At 42.2% G+C, this 26,017-nt stretch overlaps 2 protein-coding genes across 5 annotated transcripts in view; one reads left to right on the forward strand and one right to left on the reverse strand.

Annotated features, from left to right (window-relative positions):
- The window catches only part of rad51d (RAD51 paralog D), a 10,207-nt gene extending 2,469 nt beyond the window's left edge, over positions 1-7,738 (reverse strand). Inside the window, exons 1-3 of the mRNA XM_021617649.3 lie at positions 7,598-7,738; positions 7,413-7,474; positions 6,640-6,758 (exon numbers count right to left, since the gene is read on the reverse strand). Coding sequence (XP_021473324.1) covers positions 6,640-6,758; positions 7,413-7,474; positions 7,598-7,679 — 263 coding nt within the window. The 5' untranslated portion in view covers positions 7,680-7,738. The remainder of the gene's footprint in view (positions 1-6,639; positions 6,759-7,412; positions 7,475-7,597) is intronic.
- Positions 7,713-24,557, forward strand: tmem248 (transmembrane protein 248). Of its 4 annotated transcripts, none has more exons than XM_090186056.1 (8): positions 7,931-8,316; positions 9,054-9,282; positions 9,686-9,844; positions 10,146-10,431; positions 16,128-16,278; positions 16,737-16,920; positions 18,304-18,454; positions 22,191-24,557. In XM_090186056.1, the coding sequence occupies exons 2-8, from the start codon at positions 9,220-9,222 to the stop codon at positions 22,256-22,258; spliced, it is 1,062 nt and encodes a 353-aa protein (XP_090042182.1). In that variant the 5' UTR covers positions 7,931-8,316; positions 9,054-9,219; the 3' UTR covers positions 22,259-24,557. The 4 variants fall into 4 exon arrangements, with proteins under 4 accessions (XP_090042183.1, XP_090042182.1, XP_021473322.1 ...); XM_021617647.3 differs by having other exon boundaries at positions 18,304-18,450; XM_090186057.1 differs by lacking the exon at positions 9,054-9,282 and having other exon boundaries at positions 7,713-8,316; positions 18,304-18,450.
- The last annotated feature ends 1,460 nt before the right edge of the window (positions 24,558-26,017 follow it).

Consider the following 26,017-nt stretch of genomic DNA (forward strand, 5'->3'; position numbering starts at 1 on the left):
TCACAGCCTTTATGGGTTTTGACTCACAGCCATTAGAAATTTGAGCACCAAGTAACAAGAAGATGCCCCCACCTCTCCAGCTAGTTGGGCTTCTTTTGCACATGTTGTATGACACCGCTTTGATGTCATACAAGCAAACCACTCACCCATGAGTCCAAATGCTCACTTCACATTTTCCAAATTTGAAAACTCATGTAATTAAAATTATCAACGTTCATGATCGCTATGTTTGATCCACAGTTACAAGGATGACATGCGTTATACCCTGGGTTGTCCTGAACAGAATGAGCCTATGTTTGGCATATTGTGAAGAAAATCTACTGCAGAACATGCACTTGAATGCACTCATGACTCCATTCTATGTATACCAAAATTACAAATCGGTTTGTCTGAAGTGCCTTTTGAAAGCCTAACACTAAGATTGTATTTTATAACTTAGCTTCAAATTAAGCCCACCTGACCCAGATTACAAATGTATAATGGTATGCTTTTGGATTGCATAAAACAAGAACAGTAATTGTGATGTTGGGGACACAGGGCTGTATTTCAAACAAAAAAACTACAACTGTGCTTGCGTCAGTTCCTCAATAGCAAAGCTAGGAGAGGTCAAAAAAAGCACCTTATACAGTGCCTTGCGAAAGTATTCGGCCCCCTTGAACTTTGCGACCTTTTGCCACCTTTCAGGCTTCAAACATAAAGATATAAAACTGTAATTTTTTGTGAAGAATCAACAACAAGTGGGACACAATCATGAAGTGGAACGACATTTATTGGATATTTCAAACTTTTTTAACAAATCAAAAACTGAAAAATTGGGCGTGCAAAATTATTCAGCCCCCTTGAGTTAATACTTTGTAGCGCCACCTTTTGCTGCGATTACAGCTGTAAGTCGCTTGGGGTATGTCTCTATCAGTTTTGCACATCGAGAGACTGAAATGTTTTCCCATTCCTCCTTGCAAAACAGCTCGAGCTCAGTGAGGTTGGATGGAGAGCATTTGTGAACAGCAGTTTTCAGTTCTTTCCACAGATTCTCGATTGGATTCAGGTCTGGACTTTGACTTGGCCATTCTAACACCTGGATATGTTTATTTTTGAACCATTCCATTGTAGATTTTGCTTTATGTTTTGGATCATTGTCTTGTTGGAAGACAAATCTTCGTCCCAGTCTCCGGTCTTTTGCAGACTCCATCAGGTTTTCTTCCAGAATGGTCCTGTATTTGGCTCCATCCATCTTCCCATCAATTTTAACCATCTTCCCTGTCCCTGCTGAAGAAAAGCAGGCCCAAACCATGATGCTGCCACCACCATGTTTGACAGTGGGCATGGTGTGTTCAGGGTGACGAGCTGTGTTGCTTTTACGCCAAACATAACGTTTTGCATTGAAACCAAAATGGAACTTTTTGGCAACATCTGACCAGAGCACCTTCTTTCACATGTTTGGTGTGTCTCCCAGGTGGCTTGTGGCAAACTTTAAACGACACTTTTTATGGATATCTTTAAGAAATGGCTTTCTTCTTGCCACTCTTCCATAAGGGCCAGATGTGTGCAATATACGACTGATTGTTGTCCTATGGACAGAGTCTCCCACCTCAGCTGTAGATCTCTGCAGTTCATCCAGAGTGATCATGGGCCTCTTGGCTGCATCTCTGATCAGTCTTCTCCTTGTATGAGCTGAAAGTTTAGAGGGACGGCCAGGTCTTGGTAGATCTGCAGTGGTCTGATACTCCTTCCATTTCAATAGTATCGCTTGCACAGTGCTCCTTGGGATGTTTAAAGCTTGGGAAATCTTTTTGTATCCAAATCCGGCTTTAAACTTCTTCACAACAGTATCTCGGACCTGCCTGGTGTGTTCCTTGTTCTTCATGATGCTCTCTGCGCTTTTGACGGACCTCTGAGACTATCACAGTGCAGGTGCATTTATACGGAGACTTGATTACACACAGGTGGATTGTATTTATCATCATTAGTCATTTAGGTCAACATTGGATCATTCAGAGATCCTCACTGAACTTCTGGAGAGAGTTTGCTGCACTGAAAGTAAAGGGGCTGAATAATTTTGCACGCCCAATTTTTCAGTTTTTGATTTGTTAAAAAAGTTTGAAATATCCAATAAATGTCGTTCCACTTCATGATTGTGTCCCACTTGTTGATTCTTCACAAAAAAATACAGTTTTATATCTTCATGTTTGAAGCCTGAAATGTGGCAAAAGGTCGCGAAGTTCAAGGGGGCCGAATACTTTCGCACGGCACTGTAGTTGAAGGCTCTTTCCTTGTCATAAAAGTGCATTGAAATTACTTTGGAAATGTGCACAGTTTGGAGAGGTGTATGGAGACAGCAACTTGGAGACAGCAGTTAGTCCTTTCACTAAAACCCTTGTACCTTTTTTTTCCCTTCTATCTTGCACCTACTCCAAAATGTCAATGAATATTCTTATTATGTTACTGAATGTATCCAGAGTATTTTCAGATTTCTTTATAGACAAAATGCTGCTAAAAGGTACAGTAAATTTAAAACACACAATCAAAAGTGTAATATTTGGATTCAGTCTTGTTTCAGGTGAACCTTAGGTCTGATAATGTCCCCATAATCTCCAAAGTGTAAGTGTAAGGGGTTAACATAGAAAATTGCATGCATTCAGGCTATCCTGTAATTATATAGTCCTAAACTACTATGCCTTCAATTGACATTTTAGAAATGTTTCAGACGACAACAAATGTGTTATGATTGATTTGAATGTCTCTCAGACTTTGTGTGGTGTAACATCCATAACAGTAGTTTTTCCTCCCTAAAGTATTAATGGAAATGACAGTATTTTCTAAATTATTGTTTGTGTGCAGCCAAGCCTTCCTTCGAAATGGCTAACCATGTTTTGACCTAAGACAAACTCACAGACTTATGCTAATATGTTCATTCTTCTCAAAAAGCTTATCCATTCCATGTAACATCCATAGCACCTCTTATTTGCTATATTTCTCCAACATGCTAATATTTATAAGTCCGCTTTTTTGGATATGCATTCCCCCCAAGGGGTACTATAGACACACACATCAAAGTTTCATATATATTTTGTTTGTTCATGCTGTAAGACATTACAGTTGAGATTTTGCATGCAAATGTAACAGGAATCGCCCACAACCTTAATTGCCCATTGAAACAGATTTGTCTTCTGCTGTCTGTTGTAATACCATCACATAACCGTGATTTACATTGTTGTGTATGTATCCGGTTTTCCCCTGTCATCTGGTGTATGTACACATGTTTAGCCAAACTAATGCTTGTAGTAGCACTGTGTGTGTTAGCCTGGGACAAACTACTAGCCTATCCATCTGGGGATCAGTAGGGCTCAATTCGTTTTTTTACCTTTATTTAACTAGGCAAGTCAGTTAAGAACAAATTCTTATTTTCAATGAGAGCCTAGAAGAACTGAGGCAGAACAACAGATTTTTACCTTGTCAGCTCGGGATTCGATCTTGCAACCTTCCGGTTACTAGTCCAACGCTCTAACCACTAGGCTACCTGCCGCCCCAGGGGTTCATTTTGATAAGTAACAATCTTTTAACAGTGCTGCATTTTGATATGATTCGAGCACATACAGTTAGGTGGGAGTCAATAAAACTAGTTTTTCAACCACTCCACAAATTTCTTGATAACAAACTGTAGTTTTGCCAAGTCGGTTAGGACATCTACTTTGTGCATGACAAGTAATTTTTCCAACAATTGTTTACAGACAGACTATTTCACAATTCCAGTGGGTCAGACGTTTACATACACTAAGATGACTGTGCCTTTAAACAGCTTAGAAAATTCCAGAAATTGATGTCAAGGCTTTAGAAGCTTCTGATTGGCTAATTGACATCATTGGAGGCAATTGGAGGTGTACCTGTGGATGTATTTCAAGGCCTACCTTCAAACTCAGTGCCTCTTTGCTTGACCTCATGGGAAAATCAAAAGAAATCAGCCAAGACAGACAAAAATTGTAGACCTCCACAAGTCTGGTTCATCCTTGGGAGCAATTTCCAAACGCCTGGAGGAACCACGTTCATCTGCACAAACAATAGTACGCAAGTATATATAAACACCATGGGACCACGCAGCCGTCATACCGCTCAGAAAGGAGACACGTTCTGTCTCCAAGAGACGAAGGTACTTTGGTGCGAAAAGTGAAAATCAATCCCAGAACAACAGCAAAGAACCTTGAAGATACTGGAGGAAACGGGTACAAAAGTATCGATATCCACAGCAAAACAAGTCCTATATTGACATAACCTGAAAGGCCGCTCAGCAACGAAGAAGCCACGGCTCCAAAACCGCCATAAAAAAAGTCAGACTATGGTTTGCAACTGTACAGTCGTGGCCAAAAGTTTTGAGAATGACACAAATATTAATTTCCACAAAGTTTGCTGCTTCAGTCTCTTTAGATATTTTTGTCAGATGTTACTATGGAATACTGAAGTATAATTACAAGCATTTCATAAGTGTCAACAGCTTTTATTGACAATTACATGAAGTTGATGCTAAGAGTCAATATTTGCAGTGTTGACCCTTCTTTTTCAAGACCTCTGCAATCCGCCCTGGCATGCTGTCAATTAACTTCTGGACCACATCCTGACTGATGGCAGCCCATTCTTGCATAATCAAAGCTTGGAGTTTGTCAGAATTTATGGGTTTTTTGTTTGTCCACCCGCCTCTTGAGGATTGACCACAAGTTCTCAATGGGATTAAGGTCTGGGGAGTTTCCTGGCCATGGACCCAAAATATTGATGTTTTGTTCCCCGAGCCACTTAGTTATCACTTTGCCTTTTGGCAAGTTGCTCCATCATGCTGGAAAAAGCATTGTTCGTCACCAAACTGTTCCTGGATGGTTGGGAGAAGTTGCTCTCGGAGGATGTATTGGTACCATTCTTTATTCATGGCTGTGTTCTTAGGCAAAATTGTGAGTGAGCCCACTCCCTTGGCTGAGAAGCAATACCTGTTGGCATGACACAGGACTGAGGGTAGCTCTCACCTTGTCTGCTCCGGACAAGCTGTTATCCGGATGCCCCAAACAATTGGAAAGGGGATTCATCAGAGAAAATGACTTTACCCCAGTCCTCAGCAGTCCAATCCCTGTACCTTTTGCAGAATATCAGTCTGTCCCTGATGTTTTTCCCAGAGAGAAGTGGCTTCTTTGCTGCCCTTCTTAAAACCAGGCCATCCTCCAAAAGTCTTTGCCTCACTGTGCGTGCAGATGCACTCACACCTGCCTGCTGCCATTCCTGAGCAAGTTCTGTACTGGTGCTGCCCCGATCCTGCAGCTGAATCAACTTTGGGAGACGGTCCTGGCGCTTGCTGGACTTTCTTGGGCGCCCTGAAGCCTTCTTCACAACCATTGAACCGCTCTCCTTGTTCTTGATGATCCGATAAATGGTTGATTTAAGTGCAATCTTATGGGCAGCAATATCCTTGCCTGTGAAGCCCTTTTCGTGCAAAGCATTGATGACGGCACGTGTTTCCTTGCAACTAACCATGGTTGACAGAGGAAGAACAGTCTGTTATTCGAACTCAATCAGCATGACAGAGTGATCTCCAGCCTTGTCCTCGTCAACACTGACATGATGTCAGCTGGTCCTTTTGTGGCAAGGCTGAAATGCAGTGGAAATAGTTTTTTTTTCAGTTCATTAACATGGCAAAGAGGGACTTTGCAATTAATTTGATTTTTTGGGGGACAAAGACCATAATTTTGGGAGAAATGTCCTCTGGTCTGATGAGACAAAAATATAACTGTTTGGTCATAATGACCATCATTATGTTTGGAGGAAAAAGGGGGAGGCTTGCAAGCCGAAGAACACCATCCCAACCGTGAAGCACGGGGGTGGCAGCATCATGTTGTGGGGTGCTTTGCTGCAGGAGGGACTGGTACACTTCACAAAATAGATGGCATCATGAGGGTGGAAAATTACGTGGATATATTGAAGCAACATCTCAAGACATCAGTCAGGAAGTTAAAGCTTGATCGTAAATGGGTCTTCCAAAATGGAAAATGACCCCAAGCAAACTTCCAAAGTTGTGGCAAAATGGCTTAAGGACAACAAAGTCAAGGTATTGGAGTGGCCATCACAAAGCCCTGACCTCAATCCTATAGAAAAAGCGTGAAAAAGCATGTGCGAGCAAGGAGGCCTACAAACCTGACTCAATTACACCAGCTCTGTCAGGATGAATGGGCCAAAATTCACCCAACTTATTGTGGGAAGCTTGTGGAAGGCTACCCGAAAAGTTTGACCCAAGTTAAACTTCTGACCCACTGGGAATGTGATGAAAGAAATAAAAGCTGAAATAAATCACTCTCTACTATTATTCTGACATTTCGCATTCTTAAAATAAAGTGGGGATCCTAAATGACCCAAGACAGGAAATTTTAACTAGAATTAAATGTTATGAATTGTGAAAAATTGGTGAATGTGAATGGTGAATGTAAAATTCTGACTTCAACTGTAATTATCGACCCTCAAGACTTTATCCAATAACTTTTGTCTCATGCTAGACTTCTTCTGTTTTTTTTATACTCATCAAGACTACAAGCACTTGACTGGTTTTGGCTGATAGAAAGTCCCTCAGACAGTTTCGATGTAGGGCCTTCAATGTGATGTGCAGATTCTCACCTAGGATTGCCTGTGGAGAGGATGGCTGTTGAACTCAGCAGGTCTTCATATAGATCAGCACCTGATACAGGGAATGCTGTGTGCTGGGCAAGGAGCACTCTGCGTATAGCCAGCAGGGCCTGAAATGCAAAGTTAGTCTGTGGCCAAAAGTGTTTGTAACATTGTCTCATTATAGAAACGGAGTGGTTGCGGGTCCAACTTCATCAGGATCTTTTGTCTGCAGCAATAAAAGATCTGGAGCTTCCTGAGGCATCTGCGCATCACGTTAATTCTCTACGTGCAGAGAACCGGCTACTCAGGGGTTCTGACTAGGTGGAATACAGCTACAACCAGAAGTAACTTGTTCGTAGCAGGTTAGGAGAACTTACGCAACAGGTTAGTACCAGGTCAAACTCATTCCACGGAGGGCCGAGTGTCTGCTGTTATTCACTCCTCCCATGTACTTGACTAATGAATTAAGTTGACTAATTAGTAAGGAACTCCCCTTACCTGGTTGTCTTGATCTCCATGGATTGAGTTTGACACCTCTGTATTAGGAGAATTAACGGAGCAGGTTAGGATAATTAGGTTAAGATTAGGAAAAGGTTTAGGGTTAGCTAAAATGTTTTCCTAACCTGCCAAGAAACGTCACTTCCGGTCGTAGCACTACTCCATCTTGTCACAACCCTACTCAGGCGAATGATGCTCGTTTAATAAAGTTAGATCAAAGTTGAATCAACGTCTGCAAGATCACATAATGATTATAGAAATGCATTACTTCATGCATGTTTTACCTTATAGGACACGGAACATTTTTGAGCAAGGTCTTCTGTATCTGATGACACCAGATCTTCCACTTAAAAAAAGGATAATGCAACTGATTGTATTATTATTGTATTTCAATACTTTGTCATACCAACATTGCCACATCTACTAGCTAGATTAACCAGAGTAAACAAATTGATTAAAACCCACGTACCTGTTGTAATGTCTGCTGCTCGTAAAGCCACAACCAATTCTTCACTCAATCCAGGACACATGCCATCTCTGAGAACAACCATGGCACATAGCTAGCTAGGCAGCTAGCAGTAGCTATGTCCAGAAAGAAGCTAGCAAGCCGTCCACTGTAATGTGAGATGTCTAAATGGTTACATGGTCTACGTGCACTTCAACTTTACAGTTTTGACAAACTATCCATGGTAGTTTGTTATGCTTTCAAGTTTTTGAAAATATATATAATGCCGCTATATTTTCGGAAGCTATTCCAGAGAAAGTGGTCTCGACGTAATTCCGGATATGAAAACGTGCAAACACTCTGAACATGCCCTGTCATCGCATACGCTAAATGTGTAGCTTGTGAACGCACTTATGGAGAAATTCGGCGTAAATTCTTCAGAATATTAAAATAGTACGTAACACTAGCAAAACATCTCAGCAGTGGGGGGGAAACGACCGAGTAAAACAAGGTTAATAAACAAACAAATGTGTAACATTTGAGCCTCGCTGGGATAAGCAAATAATGGAAAGGAGTAAGTGGTTATTTCAAAACTAAAATCCCGACTGTCTCCATTCTCCGGTCTTTACTTTTCCCGGGACTCTGCGACTAGACACTCCGCTAGCAAGTATAGTAGCGCGCGCTAGTTAGCCCGTCAGCGAAGCCACATAATATCTGCTAACTTCGTGCGCGCTGAGAAAATGGTGAGTTTTTATTATATTTAACTATTATCTATTGTTAACATGTGTTCGATATAGCTAACGCCATGCACCCCACGTAAGTAAGGCCTTTTACTATAGTTCAGATGGCTAACTTTAGTTAATACCGGTCTCGGTGTATTTGGCTAGCTAGATGGCTAACGACGTTAGCATAACTACGTTAGTTACAGTACACCATCTGCTTTAAATGTTGATTGTTTTGGCTAAAGTTAGCTAGTTTAGGTAGTTTACAAATAATAAACTCGGTTGCTTGCAATCCATATGTTAGCTAACTAACTAGCCAAAATAATTACCAGTGGCAGTATATTGCCATTCATGTATTGTATTTAACGCGTTAGCTAGCTAACGTTAACTAATTGCAGCCAAGCATACTCACATCGACACAAGACATTATGAATTAACTAACGTTAACAAGCTAACTACTAGCTAACGTTTGTGTATTATTTTCGTTTTTAATATGGCAACCAGCGCTAGCTAACGTTAGTCATGTAATTCTACTTTACTTGGTAGATAGGGAGCTAGCTAGTTAGCATTGTAAACCAACTCAACTAGAATTGTACTAACCAAGGTACATTGTTGTCATTCATATTCTGTCAAATTGGATCCCGAAGACCTTGCCAACAAGCAGCCTGTGATGAGGCTAAAATATATCCTTAAGTAATAAACAACAACAATCAGAGTGTGTGCAGCATGTTTCAACAGGAATATCCCTTGTCTTTCAGGTCTTATGCAAGGTTGCATGGCACCCCATTTTAGTGTGAGCTTGAACTAAGGACATTGACTTTCAGGCATCTATTTTTCGCTGTATGCAAAGAAGGGGGAAGCAGCGCAGTAGTTTCTCTTTGGCAACGTGCGTAGTGGTTTGGCAGCCCTGTTGAGGGCCCAGGGATGTACTCACGCAATTCACTATGGAGTTATGTCAGATGTGTGTTCATGTCTTTGATGAAAAAGGTAAGTAGACATTCTCATTACCTCACGCCACCTAATTCGCTTGTTTTCTGACAAGGATGCCAAGCTCTGATACTGTTTCTTCCCTCTTTGCAGCAATACGTTTCTTGAACCATGAAAACCACTTCTGTGTGGAGTAAATGCCAATTAATGATTGTCATAAACAATCCCTCTCTGTGCCCCAGTTGAGTCAATCAACCATGCTGTTTTTTCCATAAATGTTATGCCAGTATCTCAAGCTCATTATTTTCTCCAGTTAGCCACACAGCAAATGCCTTTGAGTATTTGTGTCCATTGTGTTTGTCTTTGACACTTTTCATCAAGCTTGATGAGTTGAGACCTGGCATTGTATGAGCCTGAGGCACAGTGAAACCAAATTAGGTGTGCATGCCTTGTCTGTCTGCAGGTGTACCTGTTAAATCCTCTGGAGAACCTGAGGAGCTACATCAATAATCGTCCGCCACTGGTCATCTTTATGGTCAGCGTCAGCGCCGTGGCTATCGCCTTCCTCACCATTGGCTACTTCTTCAAAATCAAGGAGATCAAATCCCCAGAGATGACTGAGGTAGGAGGGACACGCCTCTCACTGGTACATCAATACGGATGCTGTCATAGGAACATGTACAAAACCCATGCAGCAGGAGGTTTCTTGATATCTGAAGCTGAACTATAAATGGCTGTCATACATCAAAGTTATTAGCTCATTTAGCTGAACTAATTTCTTGAAGTGTGACTTGATAGTCACAATTTAACCTAACCATATTATTGGTGATTATTTAAAAATAATCAACAGCCATAAGCTGTGCTATTCAACAGCAGAGCCACAGATGGATAGATGCATGACTCAGTCTCCTCCCCTTCTCCAGGACTGGAACATCTTCCTCCTGCGCTTCAACGAGATTGACTTCTGCGTATCAGAGAATGAGACGCTCAAGCACAGCCTGAACGAGTCAACCACGCCCGAAAGCACGGTGACCAGTGGCCAGGCGCGCTCCAGCACCCAGGCCCCGCTGCTTCTGGAGGACCCGGGCCCGATCAATATCTCTGTTCCCATCACCCTTACCCTGGACCCACTGAGGCCCTTCGGGGGCTACTCACGTAACATCACCCACCTCTACGCCACCGTGCTGGTGGGACAGGTTGGCCTGGCCGGTGAGTCCACTTGTGTCTTCAGTCCCTTCTTCCTCCATGTTACAGGGTCTATGTGCATTAATCCTTTTCACACTATCGTACCGAGCTGCTTAAATGTTTTCTTTCACATTGTCCTTTTCAGTACAGGTCCAGCAACTATGGTGGATGCAAAGTCTATAAAAGCCCCTCTGTGTTGAAGTGTGTTATTTGACTGTCCAAGCCAATACATTATTTATTTAGTTGTGAGTTCGATTCACCTGTAAGTGGATGCAGGAAAGCGGTGGCTTTATGACTGTAAGTAGCCATCCTTTGTGTAAGCATTTGTTTTGTGTTTTTGTCACAACTCCTCAGGAGTCTGAGTGTTGTTAGCCAGTCCTTTGGTGGTTCAGGAAATCCTTTATCGATAGGTTTTGAGTTACCATGTTTCATGGGGAGCTTAAAGAGTGGCTCAGTGGGAGTGAACAGTGAAGCATTGTATAGTCAATCAGAGGCTAGTAGTCCCGATACTCCTCCCAGTCTGTCCCATGGTAGGGAGAGGAACAAAGTGCCTTTGGCCTCTGTTGCTACGGAGTGTGTTTCAGTCCCAGACTGAATAGGTATTGATGTACACCCCCCCCCCCCTTTTTTTTTGTTGTTGCAATTTGCCACTTAACTGAGACAATAGTCCCTTGTCAACATAAGGATTATTAGAAATCAATGCCAAATTCCTTCTCCGTGCGCGTCACCTGCAGGCTTTGCATGGGCATAGTAGGCCAGTCTCAAAGCTGTCTGACTGTTTGAATATGTATGTTTGCAGTCCTGTGTTTTCTGGATCAAAAGGGGCTTAGGTGGCAGGGGACATGGTAGGAGGCCATCATCTTGGCGGTGTAAAGACATTTTTAATTTAAGCCAGTTTCCTGCAATTCTACAAATTTCTCCATGAAGCTGAGATAATACATTTTTAGATTTGAAGCTAATTTCCTGCTATTCTACATATTCTGCCATGGAGCTGAGAGAAATTTACCGTTTTTAAAGCAGTGCTGTGTTTTGCTCAAACATAATAATAAAATCAATACTGTCAAATTCATTGTTCTTGGAATTTTCAGTTAACCCTCACTGTCTAGCTTTTATTTTGAGAATTGTTAGTTCTCAAATTATATTATAAAAAAATATATAGAGGTCCATTATCTTTTCTACATACATCAAATCAAATTGTATTTGTCACATGCACCGAATACAACCTTAGTGTGAAATGCTTACTTAAAAGACTTTAACCAACAATGCAGTTCAAGAAAGCGTTAAGAAAATATTTACCAAATAAACTAAAGTAAAAAATAATAAAAAGTAATGCAACAAAATAACGAGCCTATATACATGGGATACCGATTCGTTGTGCAGGTTAGTCAAGGTAATTTGTACATGTCGGTACGGGTGAAGTGACTATGCATAGATAATAAACAGCGAGTAGCAACAGTGTAAAAACAAATGGGGGGGGGGGGGGTCAGTGTAAAAACAAATGGGGGAGGGGGGGGTCAGTGTAAAATAGTCTGAGTGGCCATTTGATTAATTGTTCAGCAGTCTTATGGCTTGGGGATAGAAGCTGTTAAGGAGCCTTTTGGTCCTAGACTTGGCGCTCCGTACTGCTTTCCTCTGACACTGCCAAGTATATAGGTCCTGGATGGTACAAAGCTTGGCCCCAGTGATGTACTAGGGTGTACGTGCTATATTCTGTGGCGCCTTACAGTCAGATGCCGAGCAGTGGCCTTACCAGGCGGTGATGCAACCGATCGGGATGCTCTTTGTGGTGCAGATTTAGAACTTTTTGAGGATCTGTGGACCCATGCCAAATCTTTTCAGTCTTCTGATGGGGAAAATATGTTGTGCCCTCTTCACGACTGTCTTGGTGTGTTTGGACTGTCGTGGAAATTCTTACACAGGGACACTCTAAGTCAATCTTAATTGAATCATTGTTTATTTGTCAGCGTGCTGGAGAGGTTCCAACTCAATCAGGAGCTCTGCCTGGGCAGTCGCAGCTGTTGTCTTATATATGGCTATACGCAGAGAAGTTATATTTGCGTAATTTAGTATAATTAATTGATCATTACCATTTTGTTTCATTCATGTGACTGATCAATACCTCATGAGGCTTCTTCTCTCTAAGCTGAGACCTTTAACCTCTTGCAACGAGCAAACCCGTTATCCGGGAGCGTAATCATAGCCTCAAACGCATAAGGCATTACGCAACGGACATAAATACCCCTAGAAACTTTTCCTATTCATGAAAATCGCAAATTAAATGAAATAAATATATTCAAACACAAGCTTAGCCTTTTGTTAACAACACTGTCATCTCAGATTTTCAAAATATGTGTTACAGCCAACGCTAGACAAGCATTTGTGTAAGTTTATCATGGCATGCTATGCTAGGCTCTGCTGGCAGCAGGCAACATTTTCACGAAAATAAGAAAAGCAACCAAATTAAATCATTTACCTTTGAAGAACTTCAGATGCTTTCACTCAGGAGACTCCCAGTTAGATAGCAAATGTTCCTTTTTTCCCAAAATATTATTTTTGTAGGCGAAATAGCTCCCGTTTGTTCATCATGCTTGGCTGAGAAATCGACGTGAAAATGCTACCATTACAACGCCAAACTTTTTTCAAAATTAATTCCATAATATCGACAGAAACACGGCAAACGTTGTTTAGGATCCACCCTCAAGGTGTTTTTAACATATATATTCGATAATATATCCGTCGGGGCAATTGGTTTCTCATAAGAAGCGATTGGAAAAATGGCTACCTCAGTATTTTACGCAAGGTTTTCTGAGGGAGACACCATGTGACCACATGCTATATATGGTCCCTTACAGCCATTATTCAATGGAAATGCCTAAAAAGACGTCACAATGCTGTAGACACCTTGGGGAATACGTGGAAAACGTAAGCTCATTCTTAGCTCATTCACAACCATATAAGGAGTCATTGGCATGAGGCGGTTTCAAAAAATGCGGCACTTCCTGGTTGGATTTTTATCTGGTTTTCGCCGGTAACATCAGTTCTGTGGCACTCACAGACAATATCTTTGCAGTTTTCGAAACATCAATGTCTTCTTTCCAAAGCTTTCAATTATATGCATAGTCGAGCATCTTTTCGTGACAAAATATCTTGTTTAAAACGGGAACGTTTTTCATCCAAAAATTTAAATAGCGCCCCCTAAATCCAAGAGGTTAACTGAGTTCTTTCGTTCGTAAAAACAAGGTGTGGGCATACTGCCAAATTGCAGCTACTGATAGTGAGGATTTGTTCAGTCAGCCACTTGCATGAACAAAGAAATGAGTTATAAGAAACGCACAAAAATAACAATTTGCCGTACAAGACCATGATATTTAGTTGGTGATGTGGACACCAAGGAACTTAACTCTCGACCCGCTCCGCTACAGCCCTGTCGATGTTAATGGGGGTTGTTCGGGCCGCCCTTTCCTGTAGTCCACAATTAGCTCCTTTGTCTTGTTCACATTGAGGGAGAGGTTGTTGTCCTGGCACCACACTGCCAGGTCTCTGACCTCCCTATAGGCTGTCTCATCGTTGTCTGTAATCGGGCCTACCACTTGTGTCAACAGCAAACTTAATGATGGCGTTGGCGTTGTATTTGGCTACTCAGTCATGGCTGAACAGGGAGTACAGTAGGGGACTAAGCACGTACCCCTGAGGGGCACCAATGTTGCAGCTCAGCCTGGCAGACGTGTTGTTGTGTGATATCTGATTAAGTCGTTTACACTCAGTGTTTTTCCATCCCAATAGTTTTTTTGCCCTGCCCAAGGATTTCAATGGCAGGAAAAACCCCTGCAGTCAGCGTTTGTTTTCCCCCCAAAATAAAACTTTACATGTGAATTGCATTAGATATATCGATGGAGGCTAAATGGGCTGTTGCAGGACATATGTCATATTCCTTACAGTGGAGCTCTTGTCAACTGCACATTCTTTACATGTCCAGGGGCCAACTGTGATGCTGTTTTACCTGTCAGGAGTACTTACAAGCAACATTTCCTCAATTTTGGCACTGAGCAAACTCTGCAACTTCCGGTGCATGTTAACTGTGAACAGTGAGGCTGTACTAGCTTTACATTGTAAGTGGCCAAGTAGGCTACTGTGGCTATTTGATCATAATGTATGCCTACTAAGAAAAGCAATGGAGAAAAACACATCCCCGTTCTATCATTCAGCCTACGGTAGCAGCCATTCTGTGGTGTTCAATGCTTACATTCCATGAGACTAAGAAAATCAAAAACATGCAGGGCTTGCCATTAACCTGTTTATCCACTTGTCCTTCAGACAAGGAGGTGACTGAACATGTTGTGTTTGATGCAAGAAACTACTTTACAGAATCAGACGTTATGCTGCCTATTGGCTACTTACTTTATTGGCTGTCTCAAAATACAACACTGTCCCTTTTAACCTCTACTGGATCAATGCTCAACCCCCCACCCCCCGCGGGACGATTGAGGTAACGTGCGCTAATGTGATTAGCATGACGTAGTAAGTAACCAGAACATTTCCCAGGACATAGACATATCTGATATGGACAGAAAGCTTAAATTCTTGTTAATCTAACTGCACTGTCCAATTTACAGTAGCTATTTCAGTGAAATAATACCATGCTATTGTTTGAGGAGAGTGCACAGTTATGAACTTGAAAATGTATCAATAAACCAATTAGGCACATTTGGGCATACTTAATACAACATTTTGAACAGTAATGCAATGGTTCATTGGATCAGTCTGACACTTTGCACATACACTGCTGCCATCTATTGGTCAAAATTGAAATTGTGACTAGAGTCCTATGTCATATAATGGTTTTTCTCTTTCATTTCAAAGATGAAAAATAAACACTTTTTTTTTTTTTTTTACCAGATCTAATGTGTTATGTTCTCCTACATTAATTTTACATTTCTACACACTTCAAAGTGTTTAATTTCAAATGGTATCAAGAATATGCATATCCTTGATTCAGGTACTGAGCTACAGACGGTTAGATTTGGTATGTAATTTTAGGCACAAAAAACAGTTTTTAAAGGGGTCCGATCCTTAAGTTAAGACATAAAGGTCTTTACCTGTCTTGCTTTTCCAAGATGGCTAGAAATGTGCACGTTGTGCTTTTGTTGGAAGCAAACACTCTCCATTGTTGACTATAAATGAGCTAGAACTGGGCTAATAACTCACTAACTAGCAAAGAATATGATCAAATGTGTACACATGGCTACATGCAACTCTCACTTTGATCTCAAAACAAGCGCATCTACTCACGGGGTTTAGACTGCTGTAGCCTAAACACAGTCCAGTTTAAAGTGAATGGCACAGATCCATATATGGCTATGCATGTAGGCCTACTGCAACTCTGATTGGTTATGGCGCACCGGTCTGTGTAGAGTACTGACTTGCCTGTCAGTGTAATCGAATCCTATTCTAATGGCACTACTTATAAGAACATCTCTTGCACAGTTATTTTTGCATACTAAATCTTGCGTAGTTAGTTTTTGTTTCGGTATATTACATTGAAAGTGGCTATTGCGTTGATTCGTTCACAATTCCCAAAGTGGAGCGAAACGTTGACAGTGTTAACTAAAGGGGAGAACTGTAGAAAGTTGAGTGAAGTTCAATCTTATTCTGTGTGGCAGTCCGAGGGGAGCTGCACGCATCTTAGAGGGAACATTGCTTACGTGTGTGTGTCCTCAAAGGCAGGGATGCCCACGAGGAGATGAACATCACCTTCACACTGCCAGCGTCATGGAATTCTGATGAATGCGTGCTGCACGGCCACTGTGAACAAGTCGTGTTTAGCACTTGTATGACCATCACTGCTGCCAGCAACGTCTTCCCTGTCACAGTGTGAGTGCCACTAAACCCCTGAATTGTGATGCATCCATATACTAAATGATTTTTGTATTTCATGACTCAACCTGTATTTGATAGTCAATGTTGGACTTTCATTTAGGCAATCTTGTAATATGTATAGTGAAATATTAAAATTACTTTTGACATTGGAATAAAACTGATGGAATCATCAGTCATTTGCTCATGACAGTGAATAACCTCACATTAGTAACACTGACAACTAAGTGCACACTGTTCGTAGAATATCAGTTGTACTACGGTACAAGGAGACTTTTGTATTAAATTCAAGTTTTATCAAACTGAGTACTAAGCATTGGTGCAGAACTTCATGGTCCAAACAGAATAGTTTTAACATAGAACAAAGAGTTTTTTTCATGACCATGTCTCCTGACCGTAATAAAATAGATTGGAACAGGGCAAGATATTCAAGTTTATTAAATGTCGCCTTCCAGGCAACCGCCCCACTGTGTCCCAGAGACCTACACCAACGCCACGTCCTGGTACAAGATCTTCACCACGGCCCGTGACTCGGACACCAAGTACACGCAGGACTACAACCCTTTCTGGTGTTACAAAGGAGCCATCGGGAAGGTGTACCACACCCTCAACCCCAAGCTGACTGTCATCGTGCCAGACGTGAGTCAGCAGCCACTGTCTGCAGCAGTGCTGTTTTATGTCCGAGTCCCAAATGGCACCGTATCCTCTAGTGCACAGCTTTTAACCAGTGCCCTATGGGTGCCATTTCAGACGCAGCCTGTGTTTGTGGATAACCTTGCTGAGGGTTTAGACTGAGAACGTTTGAGAGTAAAGCCTTTTACACTACATGGCCAAAAGTGCTCGTCAAACATCTCATTCCAAAAACATGACGTTAATATGGAGTTGGTCCTTCCTTTGCTGCTATAACAGCCTCCATTCTTCTTGGAAGTCTGCGTGGACTTGCTTCCATTCAGCCACAAGCATTAGTGAGGTTGGGCACTTATGTTGGTCGATTATGCTACTTGTTCCAATGAATAATGCCAACCATAAAGTTTGCTGGAGGAGGAATAATGGTCTGGGGCTGTTTTTTTCATGATTCGGGCTAGTCCACTTAGTTTCATTAAAGGGAAATGTTAACGCTACAGCATACAATGACATTCTAGGTGATTCTGTGCTTCCAACTTTGTAGCAACAGTTTGTGGAAGGCCCTTTCCTGTTTCAACATGAAAATGCCCCCGTGCAAAAAGCGAGGTCCATACAGAAATGGTTTGTTGAGATCGGTGTGGAAGAACATGACTGCCCTGCACAGAGCCCTGACCTCAACCCCATCGAACACCTTTGGGATGAGTTGGAACGCCGACTGCGAGCCAGGCCTAATTGCTCAACACCAGTGCAGACCTCACTAATGCTCTTGTGGCTGAATGGAAGCAAGTCCCCGCGGCAATGTGGAAAGCCTTCCCAGAGGAGTGGAGGCTGTTATAGCAGCAAAAGGGCAGACCAACTCCATATTAATACCCATGATTTTGGAATGAAATGTTCAACAAGCCGGTGCCCACATACTTTTATCAAAATGGGTCCATTTAAGAAGATAAGTACTGTTTTTGGTATACAGCTTGGACAAAGGCTCTTGTCTAGTTTAATTATGTGTAACTTCATATCATGAGTGATTTTTATCATCCTTCTGTGTTCTCTCCAATTCAATTTTATAATGCATTCATAATGGAAACTGTAAATCTAAATCCCCAAGTGCACATTAGCTAATATGTTCTAACTGACTAAAGATAGAGCAATATTGCAGAAGCACAATTTGCAATTAAATTACATTTGACTTTAACCAGATTTATCCTAGGGGACCAGTGGCATTATTCAATTACCAACCAGTTTTCCTAAAACATTATTTATATTTGAAATGACAGGAACAATACATGGGGGGGGGGGGTTGCTATTAGAGAAAATAGCCCGTTTCCAAGTACAGTATGCACTATGTCGTCCTTCATGAGGTAGTGTTTACCTGGCGCTGAGGCTATTTCTCTCTTTTTGCAGGACGACCGCTCACTCATCAACCTGCACCTAATGCACACCAGCTACTTCCTCTTTGTGATGGTCATCACCATGTTCTGTTATGCTGTCATCAAGGGCCGGCCAGGGAAAGTACGGACAACCACCAACCCAGACTTTTGCGCTGAAAAGGTAGGTAGGTGTCGGGTGAAGTTGCCCTTAGACACTGATATTGGGTCAGTTTAGAATTTTCCACCACTAATGGTTGAGGTTTGGGGGAGGCAAAGCTGATCCTAGATCTGAATCTAGGGGAAACTTCACCCGGAGTGAAAAGGTACAACAGAATGCAATACAGAGCACAGCTAGTCACCTTTTATATCGCATTAAACAGTGTGAAAAGATATTGCTGAGTCTCTGGGGTAAAACTGTCATTTTGTTAATAAAACCAATAAATGCCGACCCTTCTACCTCCCGAGGGAGTTTTCAGCTGTTATCGTGACTGTTGTATACATTCCACCTCAGGATAAGAAAAATAGCAAGCTGGCACTTAGTGAACTGTACAAGGCTATAATCAAGCAAGAAAATCAACATCCAGAGGCCGCTTTTCTGGTTGCCAGCTATTTTAAATTCTGCTTCACTAAGACACGTGATGCCCACTAGCAAGCATACAAGGCCACCCTCGTCCACCATTTGGCAAATCAGATCACGACTCTGTACTCCTGCTTCCAGAAACTCAAACATTAAGTACATGTGACACTCTCCGTTGAGAAATGGTCACCAGAATCAGAGCTTATGCTGCTTTGCTAGCGCTGATTGGAGGATGTTTAACATTGATGAGTTTATCACCCCCGTCACCGGTTTCAGAAAATGGATCAGCGACATTGTCCCCACGGTGAGGGTTTGCTGCTTCCCCCCAAAAAAGCCCTGTATTAACACTGAGGTTGGTGCAACTACACACAGAGCTATCGTAGACAATCTTGAGTCAACAGTGCAGGACCGGAATAAGTACAAGGAGTCCCGCTATGACCTCCGCAGAGTCATCAAACAAGCAAAAGGACAGTATAAGAATAAGGTGGAATCATACTACACAGGTTCCAACACCTGCCGCATGTGGCAGGGGCTACAGTCCATTACGGATTACAAAGGAAGACCCAACCGTGATCTGCCCAACTATGCCTCTCTACCTGACGATGTTAATGCATTTTATGCACGCTTTGACAACAACGACATCGTGCCGGGTGTGAGGGACGTAGCCCCTGCCACATGCAGAGGATTGGGTGATCTCGCTCTCCGAGAACGATGTGAGAAAGGTCTTTAATTAGGTTAACACACGCAAGGCCACAGGGCCCGACGGTATTCCAGAGCGTGTTCTCGGATCATGCGCAGGACAGCTGGCAGGCATATTCACGGTCATTTTCAACCTCTCCTTGTCCGTCTGTAATCCCCACGTTTGTCCCAGTCTGTAATCCCCAAAGAACTCCTAAGGCTTCATGCCACATGCACTCACTTTTGTAATCATGAAGTGCTTTGAGAGGCTGATTATGGCACACATTAACTCTGTCCCAGACACCCTAGACCCACTTCAATTTGCATACAGCCCCAACAGATCCATATATGAAGCAATCTCAATTGCTCTCCACACTCCTTACCCACCTAGATAAGAGGAATGCCTATGAGAATGCTGTTCATTGACTACAGCTTAGCGTTCAACACCTCCGCCACGCTGACCAATAACACAGGGGTGTGCTTATTCCCCTCCTATACTCCCTGTTCACCCACGACTGCATGACCACGCACGATTCCATCACCATCAAATTTGCTGATGACATGACGGTGATAGGCCTGATCACTGGCGATGATGAGTCAGCCTACAGGGAGGAGGTCAGTGACCAGGCAGTGTGGTGTTAGAACAACAACCTCTCCGTGAACATCGTTAAGACCAAGGAGATAATGGGGGGGTGAGAATGCCCACATTGACGGAGCTTCAAATTCCTCGTATCCAAATCACTAAAGGCTTAAAATGGCGACAGCGCCTCCACCTCAGGAGGTTGAAAAAATTTGGCATAGTCCCTCATTCTCAAAGTTCTACAGCTGTACCATTGAGAGCATTTTGACTGGCTGCATCACTGCCTGGTATGGCAATAGCACCTCGCTACAGAGGGTGGTGCGAACAGCTCAGTACATCACTGGGGCACAGCTCCCTGCCATCCAAGACATCCATATCAGGTGGTGTGGTAGGAAGGCCTGGAAAATCGGTAGACTCCAACCACCCAAGCCATGGACTAATCTCTCTACTTCTGCACGGCAAGCAGTACCGGTGCATCAAGTCTGGCATCAACAGGCTCTCAGCTTCTATCCCCAAGCAATAAGACTGACAAATAGCTAGCAAAATAGGAGTCATCCTTATTGACCTTTTCTTTTTACACTGACTCTATGCACAGTGGCCTCCACGTGCCTGTATGACCCCCCTACAACGCCTGGGCATGCTCCTGATGAGGTGGCGGATGGTCTCCTGAGGGATCTACTCCCAGACCTGGACTAAAGCATCCGCCAACTTCTGGACAGTCTGTGGTGCAACGTGGCATTGGTGGATGGAGCGAGACATGATGTCCCAGATGTGCTCAATTGGATTCAGGTCTGGGGAAAGGGCGGGCCAGTCCATAGCATCAATGCCTTCCTCTTGCAGGAACTGCTGACACACTCCAGCCACATGAGGTCTAGCATTGTCATGCATTAGGAGGAACCCAGGTCCAACCGCACCAGCATATGGTCTCACAAGGGGTCTGAGGATCACATCTCGGTACCTAATGGCAGTCAGGCTACCTCTGGTCATGCTGGAGGATGTTGCAGGCAGCAGAACGTTCTCCACGGCATCTCCAGACTGTCACGTCTGTCACATGCTCAGTGTGAACCTGCTTTCATTTGTGAAGAGCACAGGGCGCCAGTGGCGAATTTGCCAATCTTGGTGTTCTCTTGCAAATGCCAAACGTCCTGCACGGTGTTGGGCTGTAAGCACAACCTCTACCTGTGGACATCGGGCCCTCATACCACCCTCATGGAGTCTGTTTCTGACTGTTTGAGCAGACACATGCACATTTGTGGCCTGCTGGAGGTCATTTTGCAGGGCTCTGGCAGTGCTCCTCCCTGCACAAAGGCGGAGGTAGTGGTCCTGCTGCTGGGTTGTTGCCCTCCTACGGCCTCCTCCATGTCTCCTGATGTACTGGCCTGTCTCCTGGTAGCGCCTTCATGCTCTGGACACTACGCTGACAGACACAACAAACCTTCTTGCCACAGCTCGCATTGATGTGCCATCCTGGATGAGCTGCACTACCTGAGCCACTTGTGTGGGTTGTATACTCCGTCTCATGCTACCACTAGAGTGAAAGCACCGCCATCATTCAAAAGTGACCAAAACATCAGCCAGGAAGCATAGAACTGAGAAGTGGTCTGTGGTCCCCACCTGCAGAACCGCTCCTTTATTGGGGGTGTCTTGCTAATTGCCACCTGTTGTCTATACCATTTGCACAACAGCATGTGAAATTTATTGTCAATCAGTGTTGCTTCCTAAGTGGACAGTTTGATTTCACAGAAGTGTGATTGACTTGGAGTTACATAGTGTTGTTTAAGTGTTCCCTTTATTTTTTTGAGCAGTGTATATATTATATATGCACATACATACTTGTGCATGTGACATTAAAACTTGAAAATTAAACAGATTTCCAGGTGTCTGATTACAGTATCTGACGGAGCATTCCCGACATGCCTGAGCACTACAAAACTCTGGTTGCTCCTGTTTTACAGTTGACTTGGCTCATTAGGAAGCTGTTATTCAGCATAACATCCCTAGGGTCCTCATTTGTACGCTGTGACAGACTAGTTGGTTAGAGGGATGATTCTGCAGCGGCATTAATTTATTTTTTCTCTCCTCTCAGGTGGCCTTGTCAGAGGGGTAAGAAGAACTCTAGGATCGCCATCAGAACTGAAATATAACCGAGGATGAAGTAAAATAAAAAAAGACCAGTTGCCTACTGAACCCTGAAAATAATACTGGGCTGTACAGCTCTGAATGCATTTTTCTGCAATGTTGGATCACTCCAACCAAAGACATATAAGTGCCTGTATCTACTGTGTAAATATTTGTAGGAACTCATGAATTCAGTACAGAAACAGTTTGCCTGAGCCCCCCCGTGCCATTGGTGACAAAATTCCAAAATGCAATATCAGCAAAGCTAGAAGTCCTAACACAAAATTGACCGAATGGAAACTGCACTTCCACATTGTCACCAGTCTTTGTCCCATTTTCGTCACACATTTGACCCTCACATAATCCAGTCCGGGTAATACAAGTTCCTACGTGTCTTCATGTGTGTATGGTGAAAAGTCTTTGGTTTCCTCGTGACAACGGGCCTTTGTCACACTGAAATAAGATTTTGCTGCCTTTCTCTTCCCCTTTAGTTTCTTCATCATTAATTTGTGTATTCTTGAGTGGTTTATCCTTGCTTGCATTCTGAAAGTCCTGCAATTGTGTCTCTGTGTGTGGAAGGCCGGCTTACCCGCCTCAGGAGTGTTTTAGGCCACACGCCTTTTATAGCACCTGGAAGTTACATTTTAACTGACAAGAGGCATGTCTATTTCAAGTGGACTTCAAGAAAGATTGGTAGCAACAAAATGTCAACCTCCATCTCCTATGTTCTTCCAATAAGCTTGTCGTGCTTTAAATCAAGTGTTGTGATACTTCTGACATCTAAGCTTGTCATGCATAGCAGAAAGAACGCTCTTTTTCCTTGAATTTAGTGTATGCTGACGACTGGTAGGCCCTTGAGTAATTGAAAGTTGGAATGCATGTTAATAATTGTTTGTGCTCTATTTTAAGCACTATTGTTTTTAATGTGGGTTCTGGTAATGGAGAAAGAAGTGTGTAATTGTGGAATGATTTATTGTATATGACAAAGCTCTTCACTGGCAACGATGAATCAATTTTGATTCACCTGTTTTTTTTTTTATTTCAATTTGTTCCGTTATTGATATACTTAATGAATGTAAAAGCTACACAATCAATTTACAGCAGCGATCCAACATTACAACTATGATAATTAAATGTACAAACATTTATTCCAAACAATTTGGAATGTGATGTACCTTTTTTTGATTCGATTTTAGTTTTGTCAATGAGCCTTTACCCCAAACTTTAATTTCCAGTTTTGTTTTGACAGAACAGTATTTTCATTATATTGTTGTTTTTCTTGTTGCAATTACTTTTTTAAAATTGCATATTTTTCATCTGTCAATTTCTCAAACATGTCAGTATGATCCTAGCTTTTATTTGAGGATGATTGAATGGATCCCTTTATCATTTTTAGAATTGTTTTTCAGATTTCACTTGAAATGGGTTTTAAGGGTGCTGTCATATCAACTTGGTTTTCCTGCAGTAGCTAACCGAGTGTGGCATACAATACATGCTCCCCCCCCCCCCCCCCCTCTTCCATAGAACTGCATTAATTCCACTGATATCTCCTCTCTTGTTAGTTCATGTTAAGGTTTAAACTATGCAGCTGTAGGTGGGTGCATCCAAATCCTTTTTGTCTAGTGCTTTCAGTCAGAGCTGAATATATTACATTGTAGTGTGTCATTTCATAACTACATAGTAAAGACTGTGTCCTGGGTTGATGGGTGACAAACAAAGCATTGTGTTGTCAGCCCAGCAACCATTTATTGTAATGCCTATGATTTTGTCCTTTTCTTCCCTGTGAGAAATGCCTGCCCATTTGAAAGATTGCCTTAATATTACTTTGTTGTTTTTGTCCTCGATGTAGATGGCTGTAGGTCTGTCTGTTTTGCTTTCAGTTCATGCTCATCATCCCGTCATTCAGAATTATCTCCATAGGCATCACATCAGGCTTAGCTTGCCAAAGGTGTCCCTGGGTTTCGTCACACCCTGTATGTAGTATAGTTGACTATACGATCACCAACATTTTGTATTCTGGTACAGGAGGTATGTTAGATATGAATTTGACCTTACTCTCACAGCACAGGATATTAGTTATCTGTTCTCACCCGGACCTTAAATGTTACGACATCCATCCCCCAATACTGAGCATGGCAACCATTTGACCTTGTTTTCCTTCAATTATTTTAGCAGCACATTATGCCTTTTGCACTAACCTGCTGCACCATCCCAGTAAATAGCTCCTCTGTTTAAATGTGAATACAAGGGGTCAAAGGTAACGATGACCAAAACTTTTCTCCAGTGCAACTGTAAATTATTTGAGTTGAAATAAACTTGTCATCTGTTGAAGATATTTGTGTTCACGTTCACATTTCTCCTCTCTATCCCAACATGTTCTATGTCTCAACCTTAGCATTAGCATACAGTTAACTGAACATATATGCCATCTTAAACTGCAGCTCAACAATTGGGACGGTATCTATGTAATAGTGTAAATAACATTCAGCTTGATTTTCAACCATGACAAATGGTCCAAACACAATTTGTCATGTCTGACTTTGTTTTGAGATTCACATAGATTGACATTTGCTTCAGTCATTACATATTTTGTCCTACAAAACATTCATCACCATCATCATCCTGTCTTTGAAGCCTTCTCTCACTTTTTTTATCCATGGGCCCTCAACTCATTTGATTTGTTTACTTTTTCAATGTAGGTAACCTATAGAAACTACTGAAAACCATGCATTAGAAATGGCTGGTTCCATTCCAGTTTGCAACCTGCGTTTCTGTGAAGAAAGATTAATTTTGTTCCTGGCACTGAAATGGCAGTGATGGTGACGTCTATCTTATTAAACGGAAATTGACAGAAGACAGACAGCCTCCTGGGCTGTTGTTCAGATCATATTGATCTCCCCCTCTTTTGTGTGGCTCAGTAATTGTATTTGTGGATGGTTTTCTCCAACTCAAAACACAGGTATGATGCCATTGCAATTCTTTCACTTGTCTTGTTGCATGATTGAAATGTTAACAACCGCTGCTCCGTTTGTATGATGATTGACAATCCCTCTGTTTCTGTACTGTTCGTAAAATAGGCATATGCTTTGCTGAATAAAATCAAAGTTAGACTACTGATGAATATGTTCTACTGTCAAATTCAACTGATACTTGGTGACCATGGCACGCAACCTGGTGAAGGACTGTGGCACATCTGTGACTTATTCAAGAGGGTGTGACGCTACAGAATGTTTAGAACTGTATTACCACTAATGCAGAAAAGCGTGTAATATCAGTTCTATACACAATGTCTATATTCAACATTAAGGGTATTGCACCCCACTAAACAGGCCCCTGTTTTATGGCTAGAATCTAACCCCACCTTGGCTACATTGGATATCATTCAAAAAGACTTACAATAAACTACACCAAGTTGTTTTAAGTATAGTAATTACATTTTCTACCACAAATTGCTTGATTTTTCTGGTATCTGGACTACAAGAGTTTGAGAAGGAAATGGGAGATTATCCTTAATAGCAAAGCTAGGAGTTTTAAAATGGCCGAAGGGGAAAATAAATTACATGGGGCACTTTGAGCCTGGCCATCTGTGTTGCTAATTCTATTTGTTGTCAATAATGGATTCCCTGGCTGCCAGAGGCCCTTAACCTGGAGAATATGATTCTGACCTTTCAGATGGATTTTTGGGCCCTTTCACAGATAGGGGGGAGGGAAGTCAAGGAAACATCTAAGCATATCTCTCCATCAGGCCAGGTGTGAAGGCTACATAAACACAGAACAAAGCCCTAGTATCCCTTT

The sequence above is a fragment of the Oncorhynchus mykiss genome, chromosome 10 (genome assembly GCF_057628025.1).
Source record: "Oncorhynchus mykiss isolate SJ-2025 chromosome 10, ASM5762802v1, whole genome shotgun sequence".
NCBI lineage: Eukaryota > Metazoa > Chordata > Actinopteri > Salmoniformes > Salmonidae > Oncorhynchus > Oncorhynchus mykiss.

What these genes read in the sequence shown, in the direction of transcription:
- tmem248 (XM_090186056.1), top strand. Translation starts at nt 9,220, where the DNA reads ATGTACTCACGCAATTCACTATGGAGTTATGTCAGATGTGTGTTCATG. An exon ending in TCATGTCTTTGATGAAAAAG is followed by an intron (nt 9,283 to 9,685) that starts GTAAGTAGACAT and finishes GTCTGTCTGCAG; the next exon opens with GTGTACCTGTTAAATCCTCT. An exon ending in AACGTCTTCCCTGTCACAGT is followed by an intron (nt 16,279 to 16,736) that starts GTGAGTGCCACT and finishes GTCGCCTTCCAG; the next exon opens with GCAACCGCCCCACTGTGTCC.